A 13,810-nucleotide genomic window follows, 5' to 3' on the forward strand; every position below is an offset into this window, starting at 1 on the left:
TTTTTTACCCAGACCACTATTTCCAGCCAAAACAGTGATCAAGTGTGAGGAGCCAGTAAAGACATTTCAAAACCTGGAAGGGTTCAAAAATGTTATCTCCCACGTTCTTATAGTCTTAGAAAATTATTGCAGGATGCACTCCACCAAAACCAAGAGGGCAAACCAAGAAAAAAAGGAAGACACAAGAGTGAGGAAACGGGTGTCCCAATATAGGACATGAAAATAATTCATGGGACAGGGGCAGGAGAAATTCTCCAGCACAAAGAACCCAGGAAGAAAACAGAATTCTACCTATAGATACATTATCTGGAAGACGCGATCATTTGGAAAGCTGAATTGAGGTGTATTGCCAGAACATCCAAGAAGGAAAAAAAAAAAAAGCAAGAAAGAAATAGGTAATTATCTCCAGATGGATTAATTATACATCACAATAATTACACTTTCCAATTGTATCCTTCAAAGGGAAATGAAATTACATTTCCATAAAAAGCAATAAAAAGAATGTGAGCCACCGAGACACCAGGTGAATGCGTGTCTCGGATCCAGTTGATGACTCAGGGCACCACGTGATGGCTGGGAGGCATCTCGGACTCCACTGGAATAAACTGAACTCCACAAATGTAACTCCCGAGCTTTCTGACGCTCGGGGGCCTTGGCATGTCGGATGCCTGAAACCAACCTACCAAGGCTTGAGGACTCTCAGTGGCTTAAATGGAGGTGTCCATACAAATCTGGGATGACTCCGCCCCTCCAACCTGGCCAATCAGAGCAGTCCATCCCCTAGGCCTGGTGATTGGTTTGGTTGTGTCATGTGATCCTAGCTGGACCTATGAAGGAGAGACATCTCTTTCCAAGGGGCTGCCGTGTGGAAATAACGGATCCAGGGTGCCCGACAGCGTCTCTGCCACCCAAAGGGGAGCCTGATGAGATGAAAACCTAGTTGAGCCAAGAGACAGCAAGTTAGATTCCGACGGACCCTGGAGCTTCTTGATCCAGCTCCGCCTAAAGTCACTGCGACTCCTAGACCCCTAGATTTTCAGTTACAGCAGCCTATTCATTTCTTTCCTTTTCCTCACACGAATATGAGCTGTTTTTTAGTGGAACTCAGTTTTGTTTTGGTTTTTTTTTTTTCCTGGAACTTCCAACTAAGCACATCCTGATAAATATAGCCCCTACTCAATGCTAGACATTGCACTAAAGAGTTGGCATGAACTTTGGGCGCCTAGGTGGCTCGATCTGTTGGGCGTCTTTCTGACTCTGGGTTTCGGCTCAGGTCGTGATCTCGCGGTTTCATGGGTTCAGACTGTGTCAGGCTCCGCATTGGCAGCGTGAAGCCTGCTTGGGATTCTCTCTCTCTCTCTCTCTCTCTCTCTCTCTCTCTCCCTCCCCCTCCCTCCCCTACTCACAATGACTCTGTTTCTCTCAAAATAAATAAACATAAAAAATTATTTAAAAAAAAAGAGTCAAGGGGCGCCTGAGTGGCTCAGTCGGTTGAGGGTCCCACTTCGGCTCAGGTCATGATCTCGCAGTTCGTGAGTTCGAGCCCCATGTCGGGCTCTGTGCTGACAGCTCGGGGCCTGAAGTCTGCTTCGGATTCTGTGTCTCCCTCTGTCTGCCTCTCCACTGCTTGCACTCTGTCCCTTGCAGGAGAAATAAAAATATATATCCACACAAAAAGCCTATACACGAAGATTCGTAGCATTTTTTTCCTAGCTAGCCAAAAAGGCAGAAACAACCCAAGTTCCATGAGTTGAACAGAAAAAATATTGCATATCTATACAACGACATCCTATTCAGCCATAAAAAGGGATGATGTACTGATTCATGCCATGACATGGATGAAACTCAAAAACGTGGGGCGCCTGGGTGGTGCAGTTGGGTAGGTGAACAGCTCTTGATCTCAGCTCAGATCATCATGATCTCACAGTTTGTGAGTTTGAGCCCTGCATCGGGCTGTGCACTGATGGCAAGGAGCATGTTGGGGCTCTGTCTCTCCTCTATGCCCCTTCCCTGTTTGTGCTCTCTCTCTCTCTCTCAAAATAAATACATTTAAAAAATAAAAATAAAGAAACAAAAAAACGTTATGCTGAGTGAAAGAAGCAGCCAGACACAAAATATCAAATAGTGTATGACTCCATGCACATGAAATGCCAAGAAGAGACAAATCCTTGGAGATAGAGAGTAGATTAGTGGTTTCCAGGGGGTGGGAGGAGGGGAGAAATGAGGATATTGGCAATGTGTATGGAGTTTCCTTTTTTAAAAAATTTTTTTAAGTTTATTTTTGAGACAGTGAGAGACAGAGCGCAAGTGAGGGAGGGGCAGAGAGAGAGGGAGACACAGAAACCGAAACAGGCTCCAGGCTCCGAGCTGTCGGCACAGAGCCTGACGCAGGGCTCAAACGCACGAACTGTGAGATCATGACCTGAGCTGAAGTCAGAAGCTCAACTGACTAGCCACCCAGGCGCCCCTGGAGTTTCCTTTTTGAGTGATAAATTATTCTAAAATTGGTTCTAGGGCTGCCTGGGTGGCTCAGTAGGTTAAGCGTCCAGCTCTCGATTTCGGTTCGGGTCATGATGTCACGGGTTCATGGGACTGAACCCCGTGTGGGGCTTGGTGCTGATGGTGCAGAGCCTGTTTGGGATTCTCTCTCCCTCTCTCTCTGCCCCTCACCCATGTGCTCTCTCCCTTTCTCTCTCTCTCAAAATAACGAAATAAACTTTAGGGGCGCCTGGGTGGCTCAGTCGGTTGAGCGTCTGACTTCGGCTCGGGTCATGATCTCACGATCTGTGAGTTCGAGCCCCGCGTCAGGCTCTGTGCCGACAGCTCAGAGCCTGGGGCCTGTTTTGGATTCTGTGTCTCCCTCTCTCTCTGACCCTCCCCCGTTCATTCTCTGTCTCTCTCTGTCTCAAAAAAAAAAATAAAATAAATGTTAAAAAAAAAAAAGAAATAAACTTTAAAAAATAAATAAAAAATAAAATAAAATAAAATTCGTTGTGGTTGTACTTATACACTCTATGATACACCACGAAGCAGAGAAATATACACTTTAAATGGGTGAATTGTACGGCATGCAAATTAGCATCTCAATAAAGCTGTTAAAACATAATATTTGACATTTACAGAGTGGTTTGCTCTGTCAGGTGAGGTGTTAACACTTTGCACCAATGACTGCATTCGTATTCACAAGATGACGGTGAGAAAGTCTCCATTTTACAGATGTAGAAACAGATCAGAGAGAGGTTTGGCAAGTTATATAGTGAGGTGGTGGTCAGATAGCAGAGGCTTGGCATTTCAGGCCACCAGACCTGACCCTTCTCTCACCCCCAACCCACCCCCACCTTCCCTGTACTTTCCTCCTCCTAAGCCAAGCTCCTAACCAACTGACTGATTCTAGTTTCTTTTACCCACCACACTCTTTGCAGCCCCCGGGCCTTTGCATGTGCTGATTGACTCCCTCTGCCCAGCTGTTCTTTCCCCCTTCCCTCCTGCCTAGCCTATAAAATGAATGTCTAAGTGTGAGGGGGCAAGAAAGAGGAGGTGCTGACTCCCAGTTTCCAAGCCTAGGGCTTGGGAAGTGAGAGTTGCAAGGTGTTAGGGCACCTAGGGGGACTGCCTGGAGGGGAAAGATCAGGGCCTGCCTCCTCTGTCTCCTGGGGACTTGGATCCCAACCCTCATTAACCACTTTAGAAGTCCTTGGCCTGAATTTAACCCAAGCTGTAGCTGGGGCCACATGCCAAAAGAGGATGAGGTCAGCTTTTCCCCTGGGCAGTTCGCCAGGCCTGGGGTGAGCAGGTGAGGAGAGAGACGTGTGGCTCTGCCCAAGTCCTGCCCACCATCTTGGCACAAGGTGAGGCCCCACCACCAAGCTCCCTTCTCCTCCCTTTCCCCACCAATTGAAAGTCTCTTCTGGGAACCTTTTAGAACCTTTAATAAGAACTACACGAATGCAGGGGCGCCTGGGCGGCTCAGTTGGTTGAGCGTCCAACTTCAGCTCAGGTCACGATCTCACCTTTCCCAAGTTCAAGCTCCATATTGGGCCGACAGCATGGAACCTGCTTGGGATTCTCTGTCTCCCTCTCTCTGCTCCCCTCCTGCTCACGCTCTCTCTCTCAAAAATAAATAAACATTAAAAGAAAAAAAAAAAAGCCTTAAGGGGCACCTGGGTAGGGCTCAAACCCACAAACCGTGAGATCATGACCTGAGCTGAAATCAAGAGTCAGACTGAGCCACCCAGGCACCCCAATAAATTTCTTTTGTAAGAAATCAAGACCTGGGTGCTGAGTGTACTGGTGCTTTTTCTAGAATGTCAATGCTTCTGAACCTTCAGCAGACAGATCTAGGAAATATGTGAACTAACCCATGGATACACACATTGATATTTATTTTTATATCTATTAAAATAAACATGTCATACTGTTAACCTAACCTCAGCCCAGCACCACATTGCTTGTTTTTTGTTTTTGTTTTTTTTAGATTTTTATTTTCAAGTAATCGCTACACCCAAGGTGGGGCTCAAACCCACAACCCTGCAATCAAGAGTCTTACGCTCCATGAACTGAGCCACATTGCTCATTTGTAACTTCCTTCTGCAGCAGCATGAAACCTGGCTGTCCATATCTACAATGTGAACTTATATGTTCAACCCTAGCACATACAGAGTTCTGGAATTGTTAACCTGGACCCCTGTGACCAACAGATTTGCCAACGAAGGCGCAAACTGTTTAGACAGTTGTTTGGGAAGCCTCTCCACTAAGCAAAACGAGAGTGTGGTTGTGGGACAGAGGTGGTCCTCGAGCCTCCATTTTGAGATCCCCCCAAACCATGACTGCTCTGGTCTCCAGCCACGGGAAAGCTGTCAGTTTGCACCCTCTGCAGCCACATTCACGCCTCAGAATTGGTCTGAAGGGGGTGGAGAGGGCAGAAAGAGAACCCTGCTGTGGTCCTCCTATTCTCTAGGTGGGTGGGGGTCAGAAGGGACTGTGTCAGGGGCACCTGGGTGGCTTCGTCGGTTGAGTGTCCGGCTTCGGCTCAGGTCATGATCTCACGGTTCATGAGTTCGAGCCCCACATCGGGCTCTGCGCTGACAGCTCAGATGCTGGCTTCGGATTCTCTATCTCCCTCTCTCTCTGCCCCTCTCCGGCTTGTGCGCGCACCCTCTCTCAAAAATAAACATTTAAAAAAAGAAGAAGAAGGAGGGACCATATTAGGCATTTTGTCCGTCCCAGGCACTGACTCTGCTTTGAGAGTGGGTGCAGACCAGGGTGGGGTGGCCCCCGTGTGCGAGGGCTCTGGTGGCAGAACCTGCTTGGTGGGTGAGCCCGCCCAGGCATGCATCAGGTGGGCGGGCTGTGGCAGGAGCTGGGAGGCCAGGGATGCCCTTCCCCTGGGAAGAAACCAGCCTTGGCAGGAGTGGGGGAGGGAAGGGTGGGCGCCCTTCCCCAGTGGGAATGGGCTGGGGGTGGTGGTGCCTGAGGCCCATGGGATCTGAACGGAGTCCCCTAATTCCTCCTTGGGGATACAGTGGTGACCAATAATCCCCAACATTTATTGAGCTTTCCCTGTATATCCTTGTTCTGTTCTAAATCATACCTTTCATCCTCAACAATATCCCTTAGAGTGGATACTGTTATTGACTCCATTTCACAGATGAGGCCACCGAGGCTCAGAGAGGATATCCTTTGCCCATAGTCCTAGACTACAAAGTCACTGAGCCTGGCAACAGACTCTGAACCCTTGATCTTTATATGACCTCTGGGCAGAGGAACAGACAAGAGTCTGCCTTCCTGGATCTGGGAATGATAGGCCACATGAATAAATAATCAAGGTAATTTCAGATGGTGCCAAATGCTGTGCGAGCTTGGGGAGGAGAGGGACAGATTAATGGAGGCCTCTCTGAGGAGGTGACCAACTGGGAAGGGTTGGAAGAAGGGAGGTCTCCAGGGAAACCTATCCCCAAGTACAAAGGTCCTAAATTGTGTGAAGAATTGGGAGGAGGCCAGTGGGGCTGGAGGGCAGTAAGGCAGGGAGTAAGTAAGGAGGAGACACCAAGCAGGGCCACGTGGACTGTGGTGAGGACTGGCGTTTCCTCTGAGTGACCTAGGGAGCCATGGGAGAATTTAGAGCAGGAGAGGGACCTGAGCTGAGTGTTAAGAACTGTACCACAGGTGTGGAATGGCGGGTCGAGGTGGACGCACAGAGGCATCCAGTCTCCTGACATCTTCTGGAGAAGTCAGGGTCCCAGTCTATAGAAAAGAGGCACAGGAGGTGGCAGGAGGCAGGGAGGGTTGGAGGCCCTGGAGGGAGGCCGGAAGAGCCTCCCTTCACAGCTTCGAGCCCCAAGGAGGTGAGATTGACGCCTGGGGGTGTGAAGAGGCCACCTTCCCACAGGGGATGTGGCTTCCCCTTTACAGAAAAGGGTCATTCATGTATCCAGGCCTGTGCGGCCCCACAGCTTTTGGGGAATCTTCAGGGCTTGGAGGGCAAGGCTGTGGGGCACCAGCACTAAAGCATTACCCATCCCTTTCCTCTGGCCCCACTGACTGCACTACCTCGCATGTGTCTCTGGCATCTTTGGTTGGAGCTAGAAGGAACTGTTCTGCCTCCCCAAGGAACACGGCCGGCAGAAGCCACCAGGATTCCCAAGGAGCTACCTGGCGACGCAACCAGGCCTGGGTGCCCCTCGAGATCTTTACCCCCAGCCTCTGATTCAGCGCCCCTGGGACGCCCTCACCCCACCCGCTGCTGGCAGAGCCCGAGCAGAGGCCAAGTCAATGGCACCATCCTGGAGAAGGTCCGCGGCCACCCGGCCCAGCCCCTTTCCTGCCTGTAGCCTCTGGTCTGAGGGTGCGGGAGCTGGGCCTGGCCAGGAAGCTCCTGGGAACTGGGAGAGGGGGCGTGGGGCCAGCTGAGACTGGCCCGCTGGAGGCCTGGGAGAGGCGTGGGAGAGTGACACAAAGACACAGCCAACGACTGAAAGAGACCCACCCTGGGAGACCCACTGAAAGAAATACACACACAGAAAGCGAGGGAAACATTCATTCATTCGCTCACTCATCGGTTAATTTATAGGGCCTGGGCTGTGTCCCAGCAGTGCTCACGACAGATGCAAATCCCTGCCTCCATGGGGACTGACAGTCTGATGGGGACACAGCCCAGAAACACGTTAAATGACTAAATCACAGTGTTGGAAGCAATAAGGGGAGGGGGGGGGCAGGAGGGCTTAGGAGCCAGACCTTTCTCATTTGGAGAGATTCAGGTTCCCACCAGAATCCTGCCTTCACCTTCTCCTGAACTCGCTGTAAGCCAGGTGCGGGATAGAAGAAATGGAGAGGGGGCTGCGCCGCGAGTCCCTATCTGCTGGGGAAAGGGGACTGAGGCCACCGCTGCTCTTGCTGAAGACCCCCCTAACCTGCGCTTCCAGGGTCCCTCAACGATGGGGCGTTCTTGGGGTGCAGCCCGGAGGCTCAGCTGGAAGGTAGGCGGGAAACAGGGAGGGGCCAGTGTCCAGGCCCCGGAGGACAGACAGGACCCCTCTGGTGTGGGGCGGGAAGAGGCGCAGGCTGCGACCGCCCCTGCAGAGAACCTCCCCTTCCCGCGATTCCGGGTCCTCCCACCGCGACGGAGCGTCCCTGGGAAAGAAGTTCAGGTCCGGAGGGGGCAGCCAAGGGCTCGCCGGTGCCAGTCGCCGCCGGGGCGCGCTCCGGTGCCGCGGCGGGTGGCACAGGCTGGCAGCCACGGGCTGGGTGCCCGGGCGCCAAGGGGAGGGGGCAACCGCTTGCGACGGCCAGCGGTCCGCGTTGCGGGCCCGCCCCCTCAGCTCCAGCCCCGCTCCCCGCCCCCCCCCCCATTAGCAGCGTCCCCTCACTCTGCTCCTGGCAACGCGACTGCGGGGGGCGCACGACCAGGGCTCAGGGGTGAGTATACAGCACTGGGTCTCCAGGCGCGCGGGGACTCAGCCTGGCCCGCAGGGGGTTACCCTGACCACTACCCCGGTCTCCGTGTCTCCGGTTTCCCCGGAGGCCTGGGGCGGGGGCCAGGGGGAAGCCAGCGACTCCCGGGCTGGATGCGGGGCCGGGGATGGGGGTGGGGACGCCTGGAATTCCCTGGCCTCGCCCTCTCCGGGCCATGCCACTGCAAGTTTCGCTACTTCAGTCCTGGCGCCAGGCAAGCCGAGGCGAGGCGGGAGATGTCCCCATCAGAGCGAGTGTAACCCGTGTCTGCCTGTATTCGATGCCTCCCCCCGCCTTCAGCGTGGCTGAGTCCGTGACTCTCTGTGGATTTGTATTTGCGCTTGTTCCTTGAGTGCAGCCGAGGCCGTCTGGGATGCATTTGTTCCTGCCACGTCCAAATAAGTCGGCTCCCCTTCCCAGGCCTCAGTTTTCTCATCTATTAAGTGGGATTCGCACGACTGTGTGACCGTTTCTGAGTAGCTGTATTTGCGCAGCTGAGTGAGAACCTTTGTGTCTCCTTCTATGCGGGGTACTTCTTTTGAGCCAGTTTCCTGTCTGTAAATTGGGACTAAGGGGAGAGCTGTCCGGGGGCTTAAAGGGTGAAATGGGAAGTATTAGTATTTTTTTTTAAGTTTATTTATTTATTTTGAAGTGGGGTGGGGCAGAGAGAGAGGGAGACACTGAATCCGAAGCAGGCTCCAGGCTCCTTACTGTCAGCACAGAGCCCCACATGAGGCTGGAAGTCCCCAACCGTGAGATCATGACCTGAGCCTAGGCCGAGAGTGCCACCCTTAACCAACTGAGCCACCCAGGCGCCCCTGGGAAGTATTATTATACCCTAATGACACGTGCACCCCTCTGCAAAAGCCTGTCTGTGAGATCTGGATCCTGTCTGCTGCCCTCAGGCTCTGTCTTTGCAAAGTAGGAAGCCGGGGGTTCAGCAGGGAAAGGCACTGGGTGCAGCTGAGGCGGGCAGATTGTAGAGCTGTGGGCTCCGGGCTGGGCCTGGGTGGAGGTTGTGAAATTGTGGCCTATACGAGTGGGCGTGAGAACCTGTGTGAGTGTGGCTGAATTTGGGTCTCCGTACGTGCCTATGTAGCTCTGTTCATGTGTGAATATATTTTCTCGTTTCCCTGATGGGGTGTGACTGTGCACGTTTCCCCTACTTTGTGACTGTGTATACATGTCTTTGTCAGCGTGTCACTGTATTTGTGTGCGTTCCTGTCTGCTTATGATTGAATCCGCCCCTGGATAGCCCAGATTATGGGATTTTTCGTGTCCCTTTCCTGTGGGACTCTGTGTCACCGTGTCCCCTCGTGATATTCCCTGCGTGTCTTTGCGTCGGCCTGTCTCCATGGCCACCTCCTTTTCATCCCGAACTCCCTTTGGGACCCAGCGGAGGTGTGCAGTGGTGGGTAGGGGGTTAAGGCCCCTTTCCCAGAGCTGCGAAACCCCGCCCCACCCTGCCAGCCTCCTCACCTGACACACCACCTTACCTCTCCGCAGCCTTGGGGCGGGCGGCCCATGGAGCCCGGGCTGCTGCGGCCGGCGCCGGTGAGCGAGGTCATCGTCTTGCATTACAACTACACGGGCAAGCTTCGCGGAGCACGCTACCAGCCCGGCGCCGGGCTGCGTGCGGACGCTGTCGTGTTCCTGGCCGTGTGCGCGCTCATCGTGCTGGAGAACTTGGCGGTGCTGATCGTGCTGGGGCGCCACTCGCGCTTCCATGCGCCCATGTTCCTGCTCCTGGGCAGCCTTACGCTGTCCGACCTGCTGGCGGGCGCGGTCTATGCCGCCAACATCCTGCTGTCGGGGCCTCTCACGCTGCGCCTGTCGCCCACGCTCTGGTTCGCGCGTGAAGGGGGCGTCTTCGTGGCGCTCGCCGCGTCCGTGCTGAGCCTCCTGGCCATCGCGCTCGAGCGCCGCCTCACCATGGCCCGCCGAGGACCCGCACCCGCCTCCCGTTGGGGACGCACGCTGGCGCTGGTGGCCGCCGCCTGGGGCGTGTCGGTGCTTCTCGGACTACTGCCCTCGCTCGGCTGGAACTGCCTGGGCCGCCTGGACGCCTGCTCCACCGTCCTGCCGCTCTACGCCAAGGCCTACGTGCTCTTCTGTGTGCTCGCCTTCCTCGGCATCCTGGCCGCCATCTGTGCGCTCTACGCGCGCATCTACTGCCAGGTGCGTGCCAACGCGCGCCGCCTGCGGGAGCGCCCCCGGGCCGCGGGGGGCGCCTCCGCTCGGGCACGCCACACGCCGCGCTCGCTGGCCCTGCTGCGCACGCTCAGCGTGGTGCTCCTGGCCTTCGTGGTGTGCTGGGGCCCTCTCTTCCTGCTGCTCTTACTCGACGTGGCGTGCCCAGCGCGCGCCTGCCCCGTGCTCCTGCAGGCCGACCCCTTCCTGGGTCTGGCCATGGCCAACTCGCTTCTGAACCCGATCATTTACACGCTCACCAACCGCGACCTGCGCAACGCCCTCCTGTGTCTCGGCCGCCGCGGCCGCTGCCCCTGCAGCAGAGGGCACGGCGCCTCCCAGGGGTCCGAGAGCGCTGCTGGGGCTTCGGGACGCTTGAGCCGCTCGCTGCCCCCTGGCTTGGACGGCAGCTCCAGCCGCTCCGAGCGCTCCTCACCCCAGCGGGACGGGCCGGACACTGGCGGCCCGGGTGCGCCCACAGCCGCCCGGACCCTGGTACCGGCACCTGCCGCAGACTGACGCCCTTTGGCCCGCCGTTGCCCTCCCTGTTTTTGCAGACTTTTCTTCTTAAATAAAGGAATTTGTAGGAAAAGCAGCCGAAGGTGGTGGAGACAGAAGAGATGAAGGGAAATGTATTTTATTGGTGCTAAACCCCACAGCAGTGAACAAACAAAACAGACAAGAATCGCGGCCCTTGTGGAATTGACATTCTGATGGGGGGCACGGGCAATATCGGAGTGGGGAAATCATGGAGATAATTCCAGCTGCAATATCGTGATGCGATGGTGGTCAGGGGATGCTTCTCTGCTGGAGTGATGACATATGATGTAAGCTGAGCGGTCATTGCCCTGGGGGCACTTGAAAGAAGAGCATTTCAGGGTGAGGAACAGTAGTGCAAAGGCCCTGAGGCTGGAACATGCCTGCGTGTTCTATGAAAAGCAAAGATCCCCTCACGGCTGGAGCAGCGCTGGAGGGGGTGGATGGTGGGAGAAACAAAGGCAGGGAGATGATGGGACCCACAGTGCAGAGCCTTGTGGGTCCCCTGGAGGACTTTGGTTTTGCTCTGAGTGAGGCGAGAGGCAGAGGGCGGACTTGATGTGCTTCAGCTGTTCACAGATCTCTGTAAGGGTGAAGGTAGAAGCTAGAACAAGGTGAAGGTGCCCGCACTGGTCCAGGGGAGCAGCGATGGGGACTCGGACCATGTGGATTCTGAATAGATCTTGGAGACAGCAGACAGGATTCCCGAGAAATGGAGTGTGAGAGAAAGAAAAAAATCAAGGACAGTTTCCCTCCCCGGTTTAGAGGAGAGGATACCAAAGACAGGGCAGACCTAAAATTTGACTGTGGGAGACTCAGCCAGTTCCTCTCTCGGAAACAGGATTTCTCTGAGCGTGGTGTCAGATCCTTCGTAAAAAAATGAAAATATAATAAAATAAGGAGAACAGTTACAGCTTATTGCGTCTGGCTAGTCATCCCCACAGTGGTAGGCCCAGGACGCCCCTCTCACCCTTACTGCAACCTTGCAAAGTGGGTTTCCTCACCCTGATTTGACAGATGAGGAAATTCCAAGCAGTGAGTACCTTGCCTGGTGTCTGGGCTAGGATAATACTGACCCAGACTGTCAGGCCCCGGGGCCCTAAGAAGCGCAGGCCTGATGTCTGGTTCTGGTGGAGGGGTGTGGCAAAGCCAGACGCTCCCTGCCTCGGTGGTCTGCATTCTTGTCTGGGGGGGGGGGGGCCCTCTTTGTGCCCATAAGAAGCTCCAGGCCTGCTGGCTGTGGCCACAGGATGTCCCTAGATGCATTCCCGACCCTAGTGCCACATTGCTGACCCAGGGGAGGGGCGGGGGGCTTCGGGCTCCAGGAGACCCTACAACTGCAGGCAGCCACAAAGACAGCAGTGTCTTTTGGGGGCCACTGACCCAGCCTGGAGGCCTGAGTGTCCCGCTGACTTCGCTCAGGGCGTCCCTGAAGGCCACACGCACCGGAAATCAACCTATTTCCTGGAACACAAACACACTCAAGGCTGGACACTCCCAGGACTGGACCTAATCCTCCCCCCCCCTCCCACCCAACTCCCGCTGCCCCGGCCTGGCACCCCTAACCCCAGACTCCTTTATCTTCCAGGGGAACCTGAAGCTCGCTCCTTCGTTGGGTTGTTTGATAGTGTGATGGTAGGGGACTTATCCACTCGTTCCAATTTTACAAAATTTGAAAAGCACCAGTTCCCCTTTTCGGACGTGATCACCACGGGGATTCCTTGGAAAGTTCCAGAGCTGTTCTGCGGATAAATGAGCTGACATGTAAACACTTTTCTCTCTTTGTACAACTCTAGCATTGCTTTGCACCTTGCTTTGTTCACTTAATAGTAGATCTTGGGGGGAATTGTCGCCTACCCACAGATTTTGTGCCGTCTTGCTGTTTTCTTCGGCTCAGGCTGCCATGACAAACACGTTTATCTGGGCAGTTTAAACAACAGAAGTTTATTTCTCACAGTTCTGGAGGCTGGAAGTCCAAGATGAGGGTACCGGCATGACCTGGTAACAGTTAACTCCCTGCTGCTGTATCCCCACGGTATAGAGAAATCAAGAAAAGCTCTCTCGTGTCTCTTCTCATTAGGGCCCTAATCCCATCATGGGGCCCCACCTCTAATGACCTCATCCTCCTCAAAGCCCCATCTCTAAATACCATCAGACTGGGGATTAGGGATTTAACATATGATATCTTTTTTGTCAGGAGGGGGGTAACACAATTCAATCCATAGCACTTTTTTAATCTAAACATGAAAAATTTTTAATTTATTTATTTGGGGGGGACACAGAGAAAGAGGGAGAGAACCCCAAGCAGACTCTGCACTGGTGCAGAGCCCAGCTGGGAGCTTGAACTCACAATCCTTGAGATCAAGACCTGAGCCGAGATCAAGAGTTGGATGCTCAACCAGCTGAGCCACCCAGGCGTCCCTTATTTAAACATTTTTAAATAATCAAGGTAAGGGCACCTGGGTGGCTCAGTCGGTTAAGTGTCTCTTAGTTTTGGCTCAGGTTATGATCTTGCAGTTTGTGGGTTCAAGCCCTGCATCGGGCTCTGCCCTGGCAGCGTGGAGCCTGCTTGGGATTTCTCTCTGCCCTTCTCTGGCTTGCTCTCTCGCTCTCTCTCTCTCTCTCAAAATAAGTAGTAACTAACTAAATAAATAAAATTTAACACATTCAGTTCTAAAAATAATCTTAAAAAAAGAAATACTGTATATCTTTGAAAAGACATAATCAAAGATACATTACTTCCAGCTTTCAAAAAAATGGCTTCATAAAAATAAAAAAATTAAAACAAGTGTAAATGTTTATTTATTTATTTTTAATTTTAGTTTTTTAAATTTACAGCCAAATTAGTTAGCATATAGTGCGACAACCTATTTATTTTTGAGAGAGAGAGAGAGAGAGAGAGAACACGAGCAGGGGAGGGGCAGAGAGAGAGGGAGACATAGAATCTGAAGATTGCCCCCCCCAATTTTTTTAAACGAGTATCTCATAGGAATAATTCTTACCATATGTGATATACATGCATTCCTGAAAAGCTAGATGACAAACTGATTCAAATTTCAACCCTACTCGGGAAGTTTGCTTCCTAAGATACTCTATATAAAGTCTTTTATACAAGGAAAAAAAGAGTCCATCT

General features: G+C 53.3%; 1 protein-coding gene across 3 annotated transcripts; it reads left to right on the forward strand.

Moving 5' to 3' along the window:
* The first annotated feature begins 6,486 nt into the window (after positions 1–6,486).
* On the forward strand, positions 6,487–13,112 carry S1PR5 (sphingosine-1-phosphate receptor 5). Of its 3 annotated transcripts, XR_003417394.2 has the most exons (3): positions 6,487–7,475; positions 9,457–10,967; positions 12,266–13,112. XR_003417394.2 is itself a non-coding variant. In XM_053219912.1 (2 exons), the coding sequence occupies exons 1-2, from the start codon at positions 7,434–7,436 to the stop codon at positions 10,657–10,659; spliced, it is 1,245 nt and encodes a 414-aa protein (XP_053075887.1). In that variant the 5' UTR covers positions 6,487–7,433; the 3' UTR covers positions 10,660–12,258. The 3 variants fall into 3 exon arrangements, 2 of the variants coding, with proteins under 2 accessions (XP_053075887.1, XP_026906296.1); XM_053219912.1 differs by lacking the exon at positions 12,266–13,112 and having other exon boundaries at positions 9,457–12,258; XM_027050495.2 differs by lacking the exons at positions 6,487–7,475; positions 12,266–13,112 and adding an exon at positions 7,491–7,914 and having other exon boundaries at positions 9,457–12,258.
* Positions 13,113–13,810: the final 698 nt, after the last annotated feature.

The sequence above is a fragment of the Acinonyx jubatus genome, chromosome A2 (assembly GCF_027475565.1).
Source record: "Acinonyx jubatus isolate Ajub_Pintada_27869175 chromosome A2, VMU_Ajub_asm_v1.0, whole genome shotgun sequence".
Lineage (NCBI taxonomy): Eukaryota > Metazoa > Chordata > Mammalia > Carnivora > Felidae > Acinonyx > Acinonyx jubatus.

Excerpts from the sequence above, each read along its gene's own strand:
- S1PR5 (XM_053219912.1), top strand. The coding sequence starts at position 7,434 with ATGGGGCGTTCTTGGGGTGCAGCCCGGAGGCTCAGCTGGAAG. Across the intron at positions 7,476-9,456 it reads CCCGGAGGCTCAGCTGGAAG|CCTTGGGGCGGGCGGCCCAT; the intron begins GTAGGCGGGAAA and ends ACCTCTCCGCAG.